The sequence below is a fragment of the Trichechus manatus genome, unplaced genomic scaffold, assembly GCF_000243295.1.
Source record: "Trichechus manatus latirostris isolate Lorelei unplaced genomic scaffold, TriManLat1.0 scaffold00154, whole genome shotgun sequence".
Taxonomy (NCBI): domain Eukaryota; kingdom Metazoa; phylum Chordata; class Mammalia; order Sirenia; family Trichechidae; genus Trichechus; species Trichechus manatus.
The window spans coordinates 5,167,934-5,183,751 of NW_004444090.1; the positions used below are offsets into that span (position 1 = coordinate 5,167,934).

The 15,818-nt window shown below is 38.2% G+C and overlaps 1 protein-coding gene across 1 annotated transcript in view; it reads right to left on the reverse strand.

The window, feature by feature from the left end:
• Positions 1–14,131, reverse strand: part of TTK (TTK protein kinase) — a 41,692-nt gene extending 27,561 nt beyond the window's left edge. The window contains exons 1-10 of the mRNA XM_004386060.3: positions 14,087–14,131; positions 12,782–12,922; positions 9,300–9,522; positions 8,807–8,913; positions 4,868–5,011; positions 4,278–4,392; positions 4,036–4,108; positions 3,846–3,940; positions 2,038–2,125; positions 967–1,087 (exon numbers count right to left, since the gene is read on the reverse strand). Coding sequence (XP_004386117.2) covers positions 967–1,087; positions 2,038–2,125; positions 3,846–3,940; positions 4,036–4,108; positions 4,278–4,392; positions 4,868–5,011; positions 8,807–8,913; positions 9,300–9,522; positions 12,782–12,922; positions 14,087–14,129 — 1,150 coding nt within the window. The 5' untranslated portion in view covers positions 14,130–14,131. The remainder of the gene's footprint in view (positions 1–966; positions 1,088–2,037; positions 2,126–3,845; positions 3,941–4,035; positions 4,109–4,277; positions 4,393–4,867; positions 5,012–8,806; positions 8,914–9,299; positions 9,523–12,781; positions 12,923–14,086) is intronic.
• Positions 14,132–15,818: the final 1,687 nt, after the last annotated feature.

Genomic DNA, 15,818 nt, shown 5'->3' on the forward strand with positions numbered 1-15,818 from the left:
TTCCACAAAATATTTCCTTATTTTCCCTAAACCAAACTAGATCCTTAAATTTCTCCTTCCTTTGAATTCTCATAGCATTTTATTTATGTGCTTTTCATTATACTCTCTACGCTCTATCCAGCATTATATTTATTAGCCTATCTCCCACACTCGCACCTCCTTGGGATCCTGTCCCATTCATTTACATATCCCTAGAGCATATGTATTTATTATATATATATATATATAGTTTATATTGAAGCCCTGGTGGCATAGTGGTTAAGAGGTCAGCTGCTAACCAAAAGGTCAGCAGTGCAAATCCACCAGTTGCTCCTTGGAAACCCTATGGGTCACTATGAGTCGAAACTGACTCGACAGCACCTAACAACAAAAGAGGATTTATAAAGAAGCCCTGGTGGCACAGTGGTTAAGCACTCGGCTGCTGACTGAAAGGTTGGCAGTTTAAACTCACCAGCAATTCCGCGGGAAAAGGAAATGGCAGTCGGCTTCCATAAAAAGTACAGCCTTGGAAACTCTATGGGGCAGTTCTGCTATGTCCTATAGGGTCGCTATAAGTCATAATCGACTTGACGGCAATGGGTTCAGTTTTTTTTAAGAGCATTTATCATAGTACTCACACACTGGAAAATCAAATGTTTGGTAAAAGAGGAAACGGAGGGTTGTTATATAAATAGAGCTTCGGTGTCCTTTCCAGAAAGAATATTTGTCAAGCTAACTAAGAAAAATAATTCAGCTCCATTGCACTCTCCCTTCTCTATGCAACTTTATGCAAGTTTTAGGCAAATAAACTTTCTTTGCTACAGGATATAATACTTTTCATACATTCTGTATAATTCAACTGGAATACAAAGATAAAGGTACACAGACACATTCTTACAATGCAATTCTTAGGTGGCTTATCTGCTTTCTCAAGCAAAAAAAGTGGTTTTCTTAATTAAAGAAGCCCACTTATTTTATCGCTCTTACCTTCTAATTTAGTTAGAAGACTTGATTCAGTTTTATTCTTCAGGGTTACTGAATTTGCAGTAAGCTCAGAACTTTTCTCATCTGACAGCAGATGCTCCTTGGAATGGATACTCTGAAGAGACTCCATGAAAAGAACAAGATAACAAATAAAGTCCCATAAACAGTAGCAGTACTAATTTGTCTTACTATTCAATATACTGAAGCCTCATCAGTGTGAAAAGATTGCTAGGAAAATTATATAGTATAATCATATGTAGATTCACAAACCCACAGCAAAGATTAACTTCCTGAATTACTGATTACCACAATAAGAAGGGCCATAACCATAAATTTGGCCAGTGTGCTTTCAATGGACTATTAATCAAGTACTAAATTATATTCACTTAAAAAGAGAGAAAGTTTGACTCAAACATAGCATGTGCCTTATGACACGAGAATAATTTAAGTATATTTTTTACTATGATTGTAATTTTATCCATCAAAAAAAGTATTAGTCAAAATGAGTATTTGTAGTAGTATTTTAAAGCATAAACCATCAAAGAGATAGACATTACAAAGAATATAAAAACGAAAAGATTCACATCATGATGCCAAGGGATGAACTCAAGTACAATACAAAATCAAAGTGCTCCAGGGACTATAATTGTTTCTCGTCTTGGAGTTCATACAAAGTTGCTCTGCCATTATCAGGAGGTCAGGGTTGATTATCTAAGCCCTGACCTCTGCCCTTCACCAGTTTACTCTCATACTTTTGTCTAAGATGCCTTGCCCATAATTAGATGGTTTAACAGACAAGCAAACAAAACCTAGGGGAAGGGCTCCCCCAATTATCACCAAACCTAGGTCAACTAACTTGTTTACAAATATACATAATAACTTCTCTACCACCTTAGTCTTAGAGAAATCATTTAGCACTTTTACACCATTTCCCATTGGTGGTCCTGTACCTCTTGCGGCATCAGGAACACTGTTGTAGATATCATATAAACTGTTGACCCTTTACCCAGAAAAGCTTCATGGAGCCTGCATCAGAAACCTTTGCTGCATATAATGGTTTAAAAATTGAAATACCTTTAAATTTCTCAATTCACAGGAATCATTTCCACTTGATTTAGATCCAGGTACACTCAAATCTCGGCATTCTGATCCAGAGATCTGTCTATTACCCACAAAACAAAGTACCTAATTTAAAATTAACCCTTCCAATGAATTAATTTTTTTCATTTTGAAAATTGGAATTTTAACAATACACACTTTAACTGAAAAAACTTCTTAAGGCTACATTTTAAAAAATGGCATGATTTTAGTACAAATGCGACTATGCTAAAAAATTAGATAATGGATGATGAGAAAAGTGATGAAATAAAGGGATTAGTGATTGCCTACGGTGGGGACATGTGCCATTAAAATATGGATGTATAAAGGCGTCTATGCTGCACAGCATGTCGAGACTTGTCCTCAACATGTTGAGACTTGTCACGACTTCTTTTTCCAAATCCGTTACTGATTGGCTTGTTTACCTGAAGTCCATTCTCCCTTGCCCGAAACTTATTGTTATTCACCCAAAGCCCATCGTTCTGTTATTTGCTTCACTGCTTGCTGTATTGACTATAAATAAACTCCTGGGACTGAAGCTGGGGTTCGACTCCTCAGAGCGACCCTCCTGGCCCCACTTCTCTGTAAGAGTTGTGGCATTGGTTATTGTCTCCGCCGCCCCGACAACCGTCGCCACTGCGACAGCCTACTTCTTCATTACGTAAGTAACACCTAGAGTTAAGGTATGATGTGGGAAAGGAAAAGCAATATGTAGGTGAAACTACATTTCAGACTATAAGTAGCTGAATGATATCTAGGGTATGAAGTCTTTTGTGGGCCTCACAGTGCCTATCATAATGTCTATCACAACAGGCACCAGGAAAATGACCGGTTTTTGTTTTTTGTTTGCAGTGGGAGACACTGTTATTCTTCAGCTAAGTTCTTAAAATAGAGATAAACAAGATGAGATAATAGTTACCTCATAAGGTTTTTGGGCTTAACTTTGACAACCAAAATGCTCTTGTAAGAGTGATATTTAGTCAAACCCTAAGTAAAACAGGAATTTAATTATAGAAGATACCAACTTAAAAAAAAAAATTCAGTTGTGTTTCTAAAGTTTACTTGCAAAATGATTCTCTGGAATCAAAGGAGCCTTTTCCAATAAAAATCATGTTATAGTGATCAGGGTTAAGACTAGACCAGAAAAGCTCTCTCCCTAAGCTGAACTAAAATACTACATTCCCATTTCTTTTAAGGTAAAAAACACCCAAATTGGGGGAAGGTGATCACATTATGTGTGATGAACAATAATTCATCTATACCCACCCTGCCTTACTTCTTGAAGCTCTAGGCTCCCGAAGCAAATGAATGAATGAATTATCTTTCCCACTGATAGCTGCTTTTCTCCTTGAACTAGCTGAAAAAAAGAAATTGTTACCAGCGCTCCCTTGACCTCTGCTATGGAGACTCACATACAGAGCAGGGAGAAACTCTACCAGTGAGGCTACCCATAAGTAAGAAATACTCCAACATCAGGCGTTTTTACCCCAGGGATGTCTGCATAGTTTTCTAAGCTTCATATTGACTTAGTTATTTTTCCTCCATGTTTCCTAATTTTTAAGATAGTTCCTTTAGTGAGTATTTTAAATAAGTAAAAAAGCAAAATAAAATCATTTTCTTCACTCATCACTCATTCCTTTGTTCCTGACAGCATTTAGACTCTGTAGCTTTTCCTACTGAATGAAAATTTAATAATTACTATTACCCAGTAAAAGATTTTAAGACCATTCTGCCATCAATCTTCAAGTAGTGAAAACAATTAAAAAATCAAAACTCATACATACCTTTTTGTAAAACTTGGTACAACTGAACCATTCACCTTCACATGACAATCTGGGCTATTTAGAAGGTTAACTGGGACTCTTCCAAACGGGCATGACTAAAAATGTTTTGAAAAAATTAGGTAACCAACTAGAAAATAAACAAAGACCTCACCACCACCAGCTTAATCAGAGTAGATTGAAAATAACTTGCCTGTTTGGCTTTGTTTATTTGTTTCAAAGGATTGAAATGAGCTATTTCTGCATCTTGAGGGGGCATGTTCTCTCTAAACAGAAAAAAAAAAATCCCCAATTTTTCAAAGAATAATATTAACATATGTATTTCCACTCTATTGCGAAACATTATTATCACTGTTACATGAAAACATATATCTATGCATACATATAAATATAAATGTATAATGTGCATTTAAAAAACTGATTCCATTTCCTTACCCATATAAAAACCTGGGCTTAGTAGCCAGTCCTCTAGAATCACAATTGATGTTCCTATTCTGTAAATGTCCATGTGAAGTGGAGAATGATTCTTGGGCAGTTAAAACTGTGGATACTGTAAAAATTTTTAAATCAGTCAAATGTGTAAGGATATAAGGAATATATTTTTAAAAAATCTCACAAATAGGAATATTTAAAAAGTCAATTCAAAGTAAATATTTGTTCCCAAATAAAATATGCAGACATAAAGATGTTAAGATAATTCACTATCACTTCAAATTCTCTTTAATTACGGAAAAGTTTCCCTACAGTAATTGGCAATTCTCTATTTCTAAAAGCAAAATGTCACTCTCTCACTTGAGTTGTTTTTAATGTGCTATCAACAGGAGTTTGATTAGCAAGAAAAAAATGTTAAATTTCAATAGAGTAGTAAGTTACTTCTAAAAGACTTTTTTCTGTTACAACTAGAATTTAAGCTAAAGTATTGAGCATTTTACATAAATGATATTTTCCTGTAAAATATTACCCTGAATCCTTATTTGCAGCACTATCTATCACAGAAAAATATCAATGCACATTAATATGTTTACCTGATAAATTCTTCTTTTCTTCCTCTGAAAGCAGCTCCTTTTTTTGGAGGTTTAAATTCTTTATGGCAATTTCCAACATTTCTGTTGGTATTGCTCCACATCCTATCGCTTTATGAAGAAGTTGTTTACTTTTTTTAAAATTACCTAACAAAGTGAAAAGAAAATGTCATTCTAATGCAGCAATCTTTACCCACCCAGTCACTTATTCATCAGAACCTGGGAGAAAAATTAAAAAGGTTTAGGCAACAAAATTTATCCCAAAGTTCAAGCACTTTATTCCATAAGCAAATAAGAAATTTCTCACTTCCGTAAATCAACTCTTCTGATAACAGTTCACATCAAATGATTTCCTTGTGCAATATGTAATTCTGCATTAGTTTGTTACTACTGCCCATTTCAGAAGTGACAGAAGTGTAACTTTTGCTACACTTAGTTACAGAAGACACAGCAAAGGCCAACTAGAACAGTAGAAACCTGAGGAATTTAGTGAAAGGGAGGTCTAAGCCCTAGATGTTACAATAGTCCTAAGAGCATCAATCTGTCACAACACAGAATAATATCGTCATTCATAATGACTTTAGATCATCAACCAAAGTCAGAAACCTTTTGCTAACAGGAATTCTCCATCAAAAGCATTCGTGTAAACAAAACAGTAATGATAAAGATTAATCTTTAGCTACGACTTAGTCACACCACTCCCAAAATAACAAAATTACCTTTCTGACTACAGATAGACTACCAAAGAAATTTTCTTTCAGCAGCAAACTTATCCAGTATATTTATCTAATATTTGATTTACAAGTATTAAATGTATACATCATATATCTGATGGGAATACATATCAACCTTTACTGGAACCACTGACTATGCTATACACTGGAGGTAGACAGATGATTATGATATGGCCTCTGGCTTCTGACAGTTTAGACATTTTGAGACTATATATGTATACATTTGATAGTGATTAAGTTCACATTCATTGAATATTGGTAAAACTGCATATACTGAGTATTTTAGGACAACAAAGGAAGGGAGAAAGTCTTAAGATAAGAACTAGCAATTGGGGGCTTATCAGTTAAGGTCATAGACAGCTTTGAGAATCTAATAAGAATTATGAAATGTCCTCCAGTGCAATAAATTACTACATGCCCTTCTAGTCATGGTCTTCTAACTCCCACAAAATGATTGGGTTGAATTATGCAAACAAGGTGGATGGAACCCTTGTGGGAATGGGACCATGCAAATAAGGTCATGTAACCCTTGTAGGGGACCTTACTACCATGAAGAAGAGCTGGGAACAGAGTACATTCTTTAGACCTGATGTCCCTGTGCCAAGAACCTCCTAGACCCAGCAGACAGACAGAGAGCCGTAACACTTAAGATCGTAGTGAGACAATAGTGGCACAGGATCAGAAGGCTGGCTTGCCAACCCAAGGAGCAAAAGAGCTGACTGCCTTTGGGCAGGAGGCTTCCTGGAGGAGTAGGGTACCTCCAGGCACTTATTGGCCGAACTAAGGCTTTGTAACAGTTGCCCAAGGAGGGCAGACGCCAGGCTGAGGACCGAGGGGCAAGGACTGAGAGGCCAGCCTGCTGGCACAGCTGAGAAGCTGTCCTGATCGAAGAACTGTATCCTCAGTTGTTCCTGTTACTTCCAAGTCGATCCTGATCCTGAATTGTAACCTGCTACTTCCCTAATAAACCCCATAATTGTTGAGTATTACTGGTTTGTGAGTTCTGTGTGGCCATTGTGATGAATTATCGAACCCAGCAGAGAAGTAGAGAGTGCCACAGGAGGGTTGACTGGTGTCAGAATTGGTAAAAAGGGTTGGAGGGTGGAGCTATGTCTGACCACCACCTCATAGGAGTCAGCTTTGGGCTGCGACTGCTGATCTTGATTCTTCTCCCTGCTCCTGAAATTAGACAAGGAGGTCTGACGCCACACCATTTTTACACACCCCTAAAAAATACACATATGCACAAAACTGTGCCTAGGACTTCAGGGATGTTATAAATTTCATGGAAGCCTATCTATTAATCCTGCTCAAAATCACAATTTTAACCTTGAGGCCACCACTACCTTTTGGTATATAGGTTAAAAAAAAAAAAAAAAAGGATAATGCAATTTGAAATTTTCAATATTTATGTATTCTACAAGATATACAGTAGACAGTAATACATCAAATTTTTTAAAAGTAGAATGAAGGTGAGTAGAGGGTCTTAAAAGGCCTGGACAGAGAGATTATACTTAGAAGGAGTCCCCGGGTGGTGCAAACAATTTCTGATAATCACTCAACTACCAGCCAAATAAGGTTGGCAGTTTGAACCCACTCAAAGGCACCTCGGAAGACAGGCTTGGCGATCTGGTTCTGAAAGATCACAGCCTTGAAACCCCTATGGAGCAGTTCTATTCTGTACACATGGGGTCACCATGAGTTGGAATTGACTCGACAGCAACTAACAACAACATAAGAAGCAAGAAGGAGGAATTTTTTTTTCTAGGTAGGAAAGGGATGATTTTTAAAACTTAGTTAACTGATGGTACACAGGATAGATCGGAGAAGATAATTTAGCTTACTAGAATTAGGATATGTCATAGATTGAATTGTGTCTCCCAAAAATATGTGTCTCAATTTGGCTAGGCCATGATTCCCAGTACTGTGTGACTGTCCACCATTTTGTCATCTGATGTGATTTTCCTATGTGTTGTAAATTCTATCTGTATGATGTTAATGAAGCAAGCTTAGAGGCAGTTATGTTAATGAGTCAGGACTCAATTTACAAGATTGGACTGTGTCTTGAGCCAATCTCTTTCGAGGTATAAAAGAAGCAAGCAGAGAGACAGGGGAATCTCATACCAACAAGAAAGCAGAACCGGAAGTAGAGCATGTCCTTTGGACCCAGGGTTCCTGTGTGGAGAAGCTCCTAGTCCAAGGGAAGACTGATGACAAGGACCTTCCTCTAGAGCTGACAGACAGAGAAAGCCTCCCCCTGGAGCTAATGCCCTGAATTTGGACTTCTAGCCTACTAGAATATGAAAGAATAAACTTCTCTTTGTTAAAGCCATCCACTTATGGTATTTCTGTTATAGCAGCACCAGATGACTAAGACAGGACGTTATCTGAATAGGTAGAAGTTCAGGGTTCTCAAAGCGTGCCCAGTGCTTTTCTCTAACTTTAATCCTGGGGACTACTCTCCAGTAACTGAGGCTTGCTTTGGCCACTATCATGGGGGTTCTGGCTGAGCCAGAGCGATACTGACAATGTATATACTGCTGGTGGTAAATGGGATCAGGGTTGGGGCAGAACAAGGCAGAGGGAAAACAGAAACACACAGTCAGAAGGCAGACTGAGGGTGAAGCCAGATGCCTTAGTAAATAAAACGAAAAAAAGAGAAGAGAGTAAGGAATGGCCAAACTGGCTAAAAACGTCTGAGGAACAGATTGCTCTGGTCTTACCCAAAAGCTTCACATTACTAAGAACGAAGTGATAAGAAATATAAGCTTCTACAGTGGTTTACTTTTCTTTAAAGGACGACTACCAATTAATGAATGCTACAAGTATATTTTAATGTATATTTTGGTGCTATGAAACCAAAACATACAATAAGCTTATCTAAGTTCTAGCTTAGATGACTTATGTCCTTCATCCCACAAATACTCAGGGAAGAAGCTACTTTCCTTTAGCCACTTCCTGAATCTAACTAACAGCACAAACACGATGAGCATGCTTTATTTCCCTTTATCACACCTAACAAGTGGAAGAGCTAGTGTAATGAATATCCTCTACATTTATCCTTAGATGGCGTTCTTCCGCCATATTCTTATCTGATCAACTTTAATGCCTTTGCCTCAAATTTCCACTTCATATATTTAATATTAGAATTTAGTTACATAGGAAACTATCTTTTATTTAAAATTTAGACTTGACATTTTCAGATTACCTTGTGATAGTTCAAACTGTGCAAAAGATATATGCACAAAGGCAAATTTCTTGCAGTTTGCTCTGGCCATCTGAAAGTAGTCACGTGCATCATCTGGCTCTTGAATACTGTAAAATATTGTAACAAAAATTTCAAAGTCAAATTTTAAGAAAAAGGACAGAGCTATCTAAGTTTGATAACTCCTTGTTCTATTTTCCAAAAGACATAGGATGTTGCTTTTCTTTGTGTGTAAAATTAAATGTCAAAAAGTTATTTTTTAAACTCTTCCTAGGCAGAGTCCAGAATATGTAACTTTTGTGGAACCATGTACATAGTAAAGAGAGTTTACATTAATCTCTTGTTAATTATAAGCAAAGGATTTGGTTATATAGATAAATAAACACGTATATGTTTTCTTACAAGCAATCTTGACAACATGTTTTCAATCTACCTCTTTATAGTTATGCATTATGCAATATAATTGGTTAAATGTAGTTAAAATACCAATACTCACGCTTTCAATTCAGCAAATCTCACTTGGATTCGAGCAAAACTCTCATTTTGGCCGTATTTATCTGGAGGAAGTGATTCAATTGCTTGACTGTAACGACCAATCAATTTATTTAAAAGCGCATCATTTAGGGGGACACTGTTTTTTTCTAGTTTGAGCAACAAATTCAACCAGTCCTCTGGGTTATTTGCCATCATCATAATTTGGTGTTCAGTTCCCGAGTTATCTGAATAATGAGAAAAAATATATCACAACAGAAGCAAGATGTAAAACAAAATGCCAAATCACACTTTTCCCTCAAATTAAAGTTAAGTATTTGTACTCTCAGTATCAATGTAAACTCCTGGAAATACTTTTTTTAAAACCTTAACAATTCATATAAATATAAACAACTTATTTACTGCAAATATATTTTTATGAGGGCATATTTTACTCCAAAGAGCTATGTTTTTTGAAGGAAAGAAAAAATTTGGAAAGAGATTTTTTTACAAGTAGTTTTAAAAAAAGCCATATGCAATTTGAGATTTTCAATATTTATGTGTTCTAAAGATGTAAAAAATGTGCAGTGGTGTTGATAGACAGTAATACCTCAAATTTTTAAAAAGTAGAATGAAGGTGAGATAGAGGATCTTAAAAGCCTGGATAAAGAGATTATACTTAAATTTTATACATAAAAATTTAAGAAAATTTCATGCTGTGACAGCATAATTATAGTATTTTTTCACCCTAACTATCCAAAGAAAATCTGAGACTTTCTCATCACCTGTACCAATTTTCCTGGAAAATTCTTGATTTATGACTTATTAATTAAAATTTTAGAAACTTGTTACTCCAGACCCAACATAACCTTCTGTACAACCTCATCCATGGAACAGTATCTCCATATACCTCAAACTTGTTTTAAGAACAATAAAAAAAAAAGTTTTACAAATATAAGCAGCTCATATGATCATTTTCTTCTCTCTCCAAGTTATATTTCTCTTAGATCAAACCCCACTGCCATCAAGTTGATTCTAACTCATAGTGACCCTATAGGACAGAGTGGAACTATCCCAAAGGGTTTCCAAGGCTGTAATCTTCACGGAAGCAGACTGCCACATCTTCCTCCTGCAGAGTGGCATGTGAGTTCGAACCACCAACCTTTTAGTTAGCAGTCAAGTGCTTAACCACTGTGCTACCAGGGCTCTTTCATTTCTCTTAGAGGCTCTGCCAAATGCACGGTCCCACAAACTCACAGCCATTTCTTTATGCCCCTCCTACTACCCACATTCATCCATCACCAAACTATTTGACTTGCATTCACTTCTAATCCAACCCACATCTTTACCACTGTGGTCTGCCATGCAGAATTTTATAGGACCTATGTCCCTGTCTATTTTCTCTCTGTGGAACCCCCACCGACAGAAATAACAATCATCTCCAGACATAATTTTCACATTGTAATGTACTTCTTATTTCCTGTAGTGGTTTTAAAAAGATAATACAAATTGTTAGTCTCCTATTCAGGATATTTTAGTTATTAGTAAACATCATTGCTGTTGTTAGGTGCCATTGAGTCGGTTCAGGAAACATTACTAAACTCAAGATTTCTCAGAGAAACTATCATTGTATCAGTTTCAGTTACTTTTAACAAAGGCTAAACCTTTAGCAAACAAAATTACCATCTCTGCTTTCTACCAAAACATAGTACATTCACAACTTTGCTCTTTCATTTTAAATTTAATCTGGTCTGATATTAGCTTCATTTTCCAGTTTTGCTCCTACTGCTTTCCTAACAAATTAGCCTGTAAAATGTCTACAAAACACATTTTCCCATCTGTGTCTTTGCAGATATATTCCTTACGCCTCAAATTCTATTCTTCCTCTATTCAACATGTACAGCATTTGTCTTTATTGGGTTAGTATTCACATGATGCCCAGCAATGTAGCATACAACATACATAAATTCTCCTTATTTAGAAAGAAAACCATCTTTGAATCTTCCTCAATACTTAATACAATGTCTTAAATTGCAATTATCAATATATTGTAAGTGTATACAGTTTTGGGGTTGCTGTGAGTCAAAACTGACTCAATGGCACCCAACAATAACAAGGATCAATAGGAGGCCCTGGGTAGTGCAAATGGTTAACACCCTTGGCTGCTAAATGAAAGGTTGGTGCTTTGCGTCCACCCAGAGACCCCTCAGAAGAAAGGCCTGGTGATCTATCTCCAAAAAATCAAACATTAAAAACCCTATGAAGCACAGTTCCACTCTGACACACGTTGGGCTGCCATGAGTCAGAATCAACTTGACAGCAGCTGGTTAAGGATAAATGGGATATAAATAAGGACTCATCTACCTTGGTGTACATGCTTTGTTAGAGCTATTTGAATACACACATTAGAGTATGAAGACTTTGCTTAACACCAAAGTATCAGTTTCTAGGTTGTTTCAAGGGAAAGTGGTCTGCAAATCTGACTGGATTACAGGTTCTTCCATTTATTTTTAATCCCTTGTCCATTCGATGGTTAGTATTTATTTATCCAAAGGTCACTTTTCAAATGACCGCAACAATTTGAAATATAGTAAAGAATTAGGCTTCTGAGCTAATATCTTCTACAAAGCAAGGGTTTTAAACTTTGGGCACTTCTATTCACTCATCAGTCAATAAATACTTCAGTGCCAGGCACCATTCTAAGCTCTGTGGCTATAACAGTGAACAAAACAGGTTAACAACCCTGCCCTCACGGCGCTCACATTCTAGCAGAGGCGACAGAAAACATGAAAACACATGAGTAAACTATATATAAGGTGATTAGTGCTATGGAGAAAAATACAGAGAGGGAAGATAGGGAACCCATCCCTATTCCTGCAGGCTGCTATTTTAAATAGGTAGGTGAGAGAAGGCCTAACTGAGATGACATTTGAACAAAGACCTGCAGGGGTTGAGAGAGTGGGCAGATAATCTGGGGAACAGTGTTCCAGCAAAGGGCAAGGGCAAAGGCCTTGGGGTAGGAGCTGGTTTGGAATATAAGAAGACATCAGGAAAGTCACTGTGGCTGCAGCAGAGTGAGAAAGGGACAATAGGAAAAAAGACCACGGGAGTAAAAGGAAGATTCTCCAAATAAAAAATTGAGCATGTGACATTTATACACAGTTTTATTAAGATTTGTGAGGTTTTCTCAGTTTACAGCAAAAAACGGAGGGAAAAAGGTATATCTATTGATGGCAGGCACACTACCAGAAATGACAGCTGACAATAATGGAAGAGTTAAGAAAACGCCATCTGAGCACACTGCAATAAATGATGTTAAAATTTCCTTTTGTAAGATAGCAGAAAATTGTGGACTGTTTCCACATAAATGGTTAAAATATAAAGCTGGTACTGTAATAGATAACTATCAATTATTGAGAAAATTACATTATGTGACAGTGGTTAATATGCCATTCCTTTACCTTAGAGGGCACTCAATAATGTTATTACTTTAAAAGAAAATCTCACCTGTCGTATCAGTAGAGATTTTACTCAAGCTTAGTTCATCAGTAAGGTCTTCATTTTTAAATTTATTTTTAATATCTCTCACTTTGTTCATTATAGAATCAATTGTCAATTCTCTGCTACTTAAATCTTCAGCCTCCATTTCTAAGGAAAAAAACATCAAACTTAGTCATCATTCTCATTTACACTAGCACCAAAAGGAGGAGAGAAATGTCAAAACTAGCCTTTTAGAATGCAGATGGCTCTAAAGTATTATTTTTGTGAACACATGTAAACTCATATATTATCTGGGTAGTATTTGTGGAGCTATGTACACAAAAAAGTATACGTCTTTGTAACTGATACAGCAAGGTTCCAGATAGACCATGTATATGTTTTTCTTCTCAATTAAATTTCGGCCATTGTACAACACAGAAACTGCTGGCCCCCTTTAAATTTTCTTCTACTCACTGAATGCTTTCTCTTTATTCTTTTTCTGTAATTATTTTCTCGGCTCATCTATCTGCAAATTCATTCATATTTTTAAAAACGTGATAGAGTGTTTGCTTGGATTCAGCAGTATCACAGAGAAATAAAGAATCCTTTTGGTAGTTAGAATAACCATTCTTTTATTCATCTGCTTTATGTGAGTAAATCTTCACATTGTAAGCGCTTTCAAAGTAGAGCATAACACACCATCAAAGCACCTTGTTGATAAATAGTGTTTCAGCAGGTTTGTTCGTGTGCATATCTGGGAGAATCATGATTTATTATTCTAATCATTCTAATACTAAGAATCTACTGTACTCGTATAGTACTGTGCACTTGCTCATCTGCATATCGTGATGTTTGGTCACCCAAACGTCTCTAGTCTTCCTTCCTCTCAATCTCATCATTGCGATTCTCAAACATGAATCCAGTCACTGATTTCCTCGATCGCCCAATGAGAAAACGGCGATAAAGCTGGGCAACAAAGTATCATCCCACCTCAGAAGTCGGGTTCGAAAGGTAACTGTCAGAACACGCCCACCACTTCCTTTCCCCGTTCTAACTCTACCGAACATGAGATATAGTGTCTTTTGGGAGAGGATCCCGTGTCCCTAGCTTCTCTCCAGGTGCCCCGCCGAGGCCCTCTCCCCAGCGGGGTTCACACCCACCTCTTGCTTCCTGGGTCCTCAACAAAATCTCTTGCACCGACCAACGGAAGGGAGGAGGCAGCCAGACCTCCCTTGCCCCTCCAGCTGGTCTTGGCGCGGCCTACCCGGCTCCGAACCGCCCCTGCCTCGCACCCATCCCTCACCGACCCGCGCCGATAAAGCGCCCACACACCGGCCGCCGCCGTTCCTCCGTGCGTCCGCGAGGCAGAACTCATGGCCAGCAAGCAGAGTTAAGGAGAATAAAAGATGGAACCCAAGCCCTCACCCACAAACACGTTTGAATTTCCCTGCTGTTGTCGCTACGGCCTCCTATTGGCTGGAGCAAGACACGTGAAAGCGTCAGTCTCGATTGGCGCGTGTACGTCAGCCCACCCCTTCCTCTGCGGTTGGAGATCCCCGCTCAGGGCAGTGAACTGCCCGGGTGGGGCCTGGCGTGGCGCAGTGTTTTTGGGCGTTCCCAAAGCGCCAGTCGGCCTGTTTTCCCGCACGTTCCAGTTTAACCAGGCCTGATTTTGCTAAGGAGAGAGCCACTCCCGGGGAGAGCTATCTGGCGAGAGGAAATGGGGCGGGGACGGCTGCTCCTAATGATGATGGTGGTCTTCTAGCACGAAGAACTAAAAGATGCACCGTGACTCGACCCTTCATCCCCACTGACACCTTACATCTTTGTCCTTAGGCTCCTCACTGCCGGGCCTTAAGGAGGATGTGGCAGAAAAGGATCTTTCACAGACAGCGCTACATTCAGCCCTGCTGCCCGCTCAAAAATCTTAAGGCTTTTTGTTCTTAAGCTCTCAAGTTAATTCTTTCCCTGTCTTTAAATGACTCCTTGCTTCGTCTTCAAGCCAAGCCCCTATCCTTTGTCAAAAATTTGCAAAATTCACATAACCATCACGGTTGCCTTGCCTGAACTCCTCTTATCAAACCCCTCTAAGTGTGCCCCACATAAGGGCTCAGATTTCTTTAGGGAAAGAGCACTTCCTAATAATCTAAACTGGTACAGGACTGCTGCTAAGCAATGTTCGTTTCTGGATCCGGTCTCTTCATCTGCGGAACAGAGGAGGCGCCTCTCTTGTGTCAGCATTATGACACATGCGCTATGATAGGACAGGTTGGTTGGTTTTGTATATGTGTAGGAAACTGCAGCTGTCACTTGTTAATTCACAAGCTGTCCTTACAATCTTACCATTCTCAGCTGGTCAGCGTGGGAACCCATGGGAACCCATCACTTCACGCATCTTTCCATATCTGCAGGCTATGTATTTGCTTCACCGGAGCAAAACGATTTGCTGTTCCATGGTTGGCTAATCCCCATCTCTGTACCTTTGCATCTAACACTGCTTTTACTTGGAAGGAATTCATTATTCCACCAATTCTTGTTGATCTCTTTGGGGCTTGATTAAAAAATTCGCATTTTCCTGAAAATATTACTGCTGAATAATCTTACCTTAATACTCCTTTCTGTACTCTGTTTTGGTGATCTCCAGTCTTACATCTTTAAATACCATCTCTATGTTGATGTCTCCCAAAATTTTAACTCCAGCTGAGCTCTCTCGCCTGAACTCCAGACTCATATCTCCACTGTCTACGTAACATCTCCACTTCAATGTCTAATAAGCATTTGTTATGGATTGAATTGTGTCCCCCCAAAATATGTGTTCCAATCCTATCCTGTGGATGTAATCCTGTCTTGGAATTCGGGGTTTCTTTGCTATGTTAATTAGATGATACCTCAGTACGATGAATTCTAAATCACTTATGAGTAATGAAAAAGGCAGAGTAGACACGCATATACGTATGGGCGAACACACAATCGAACATGGGAAGACAGGTGCTATGTGAGGATTGCCAAGGAACCAAGGAATGTCCAAGGCTACTGACAAGGAAAGAATCGACATGGCCAAGTC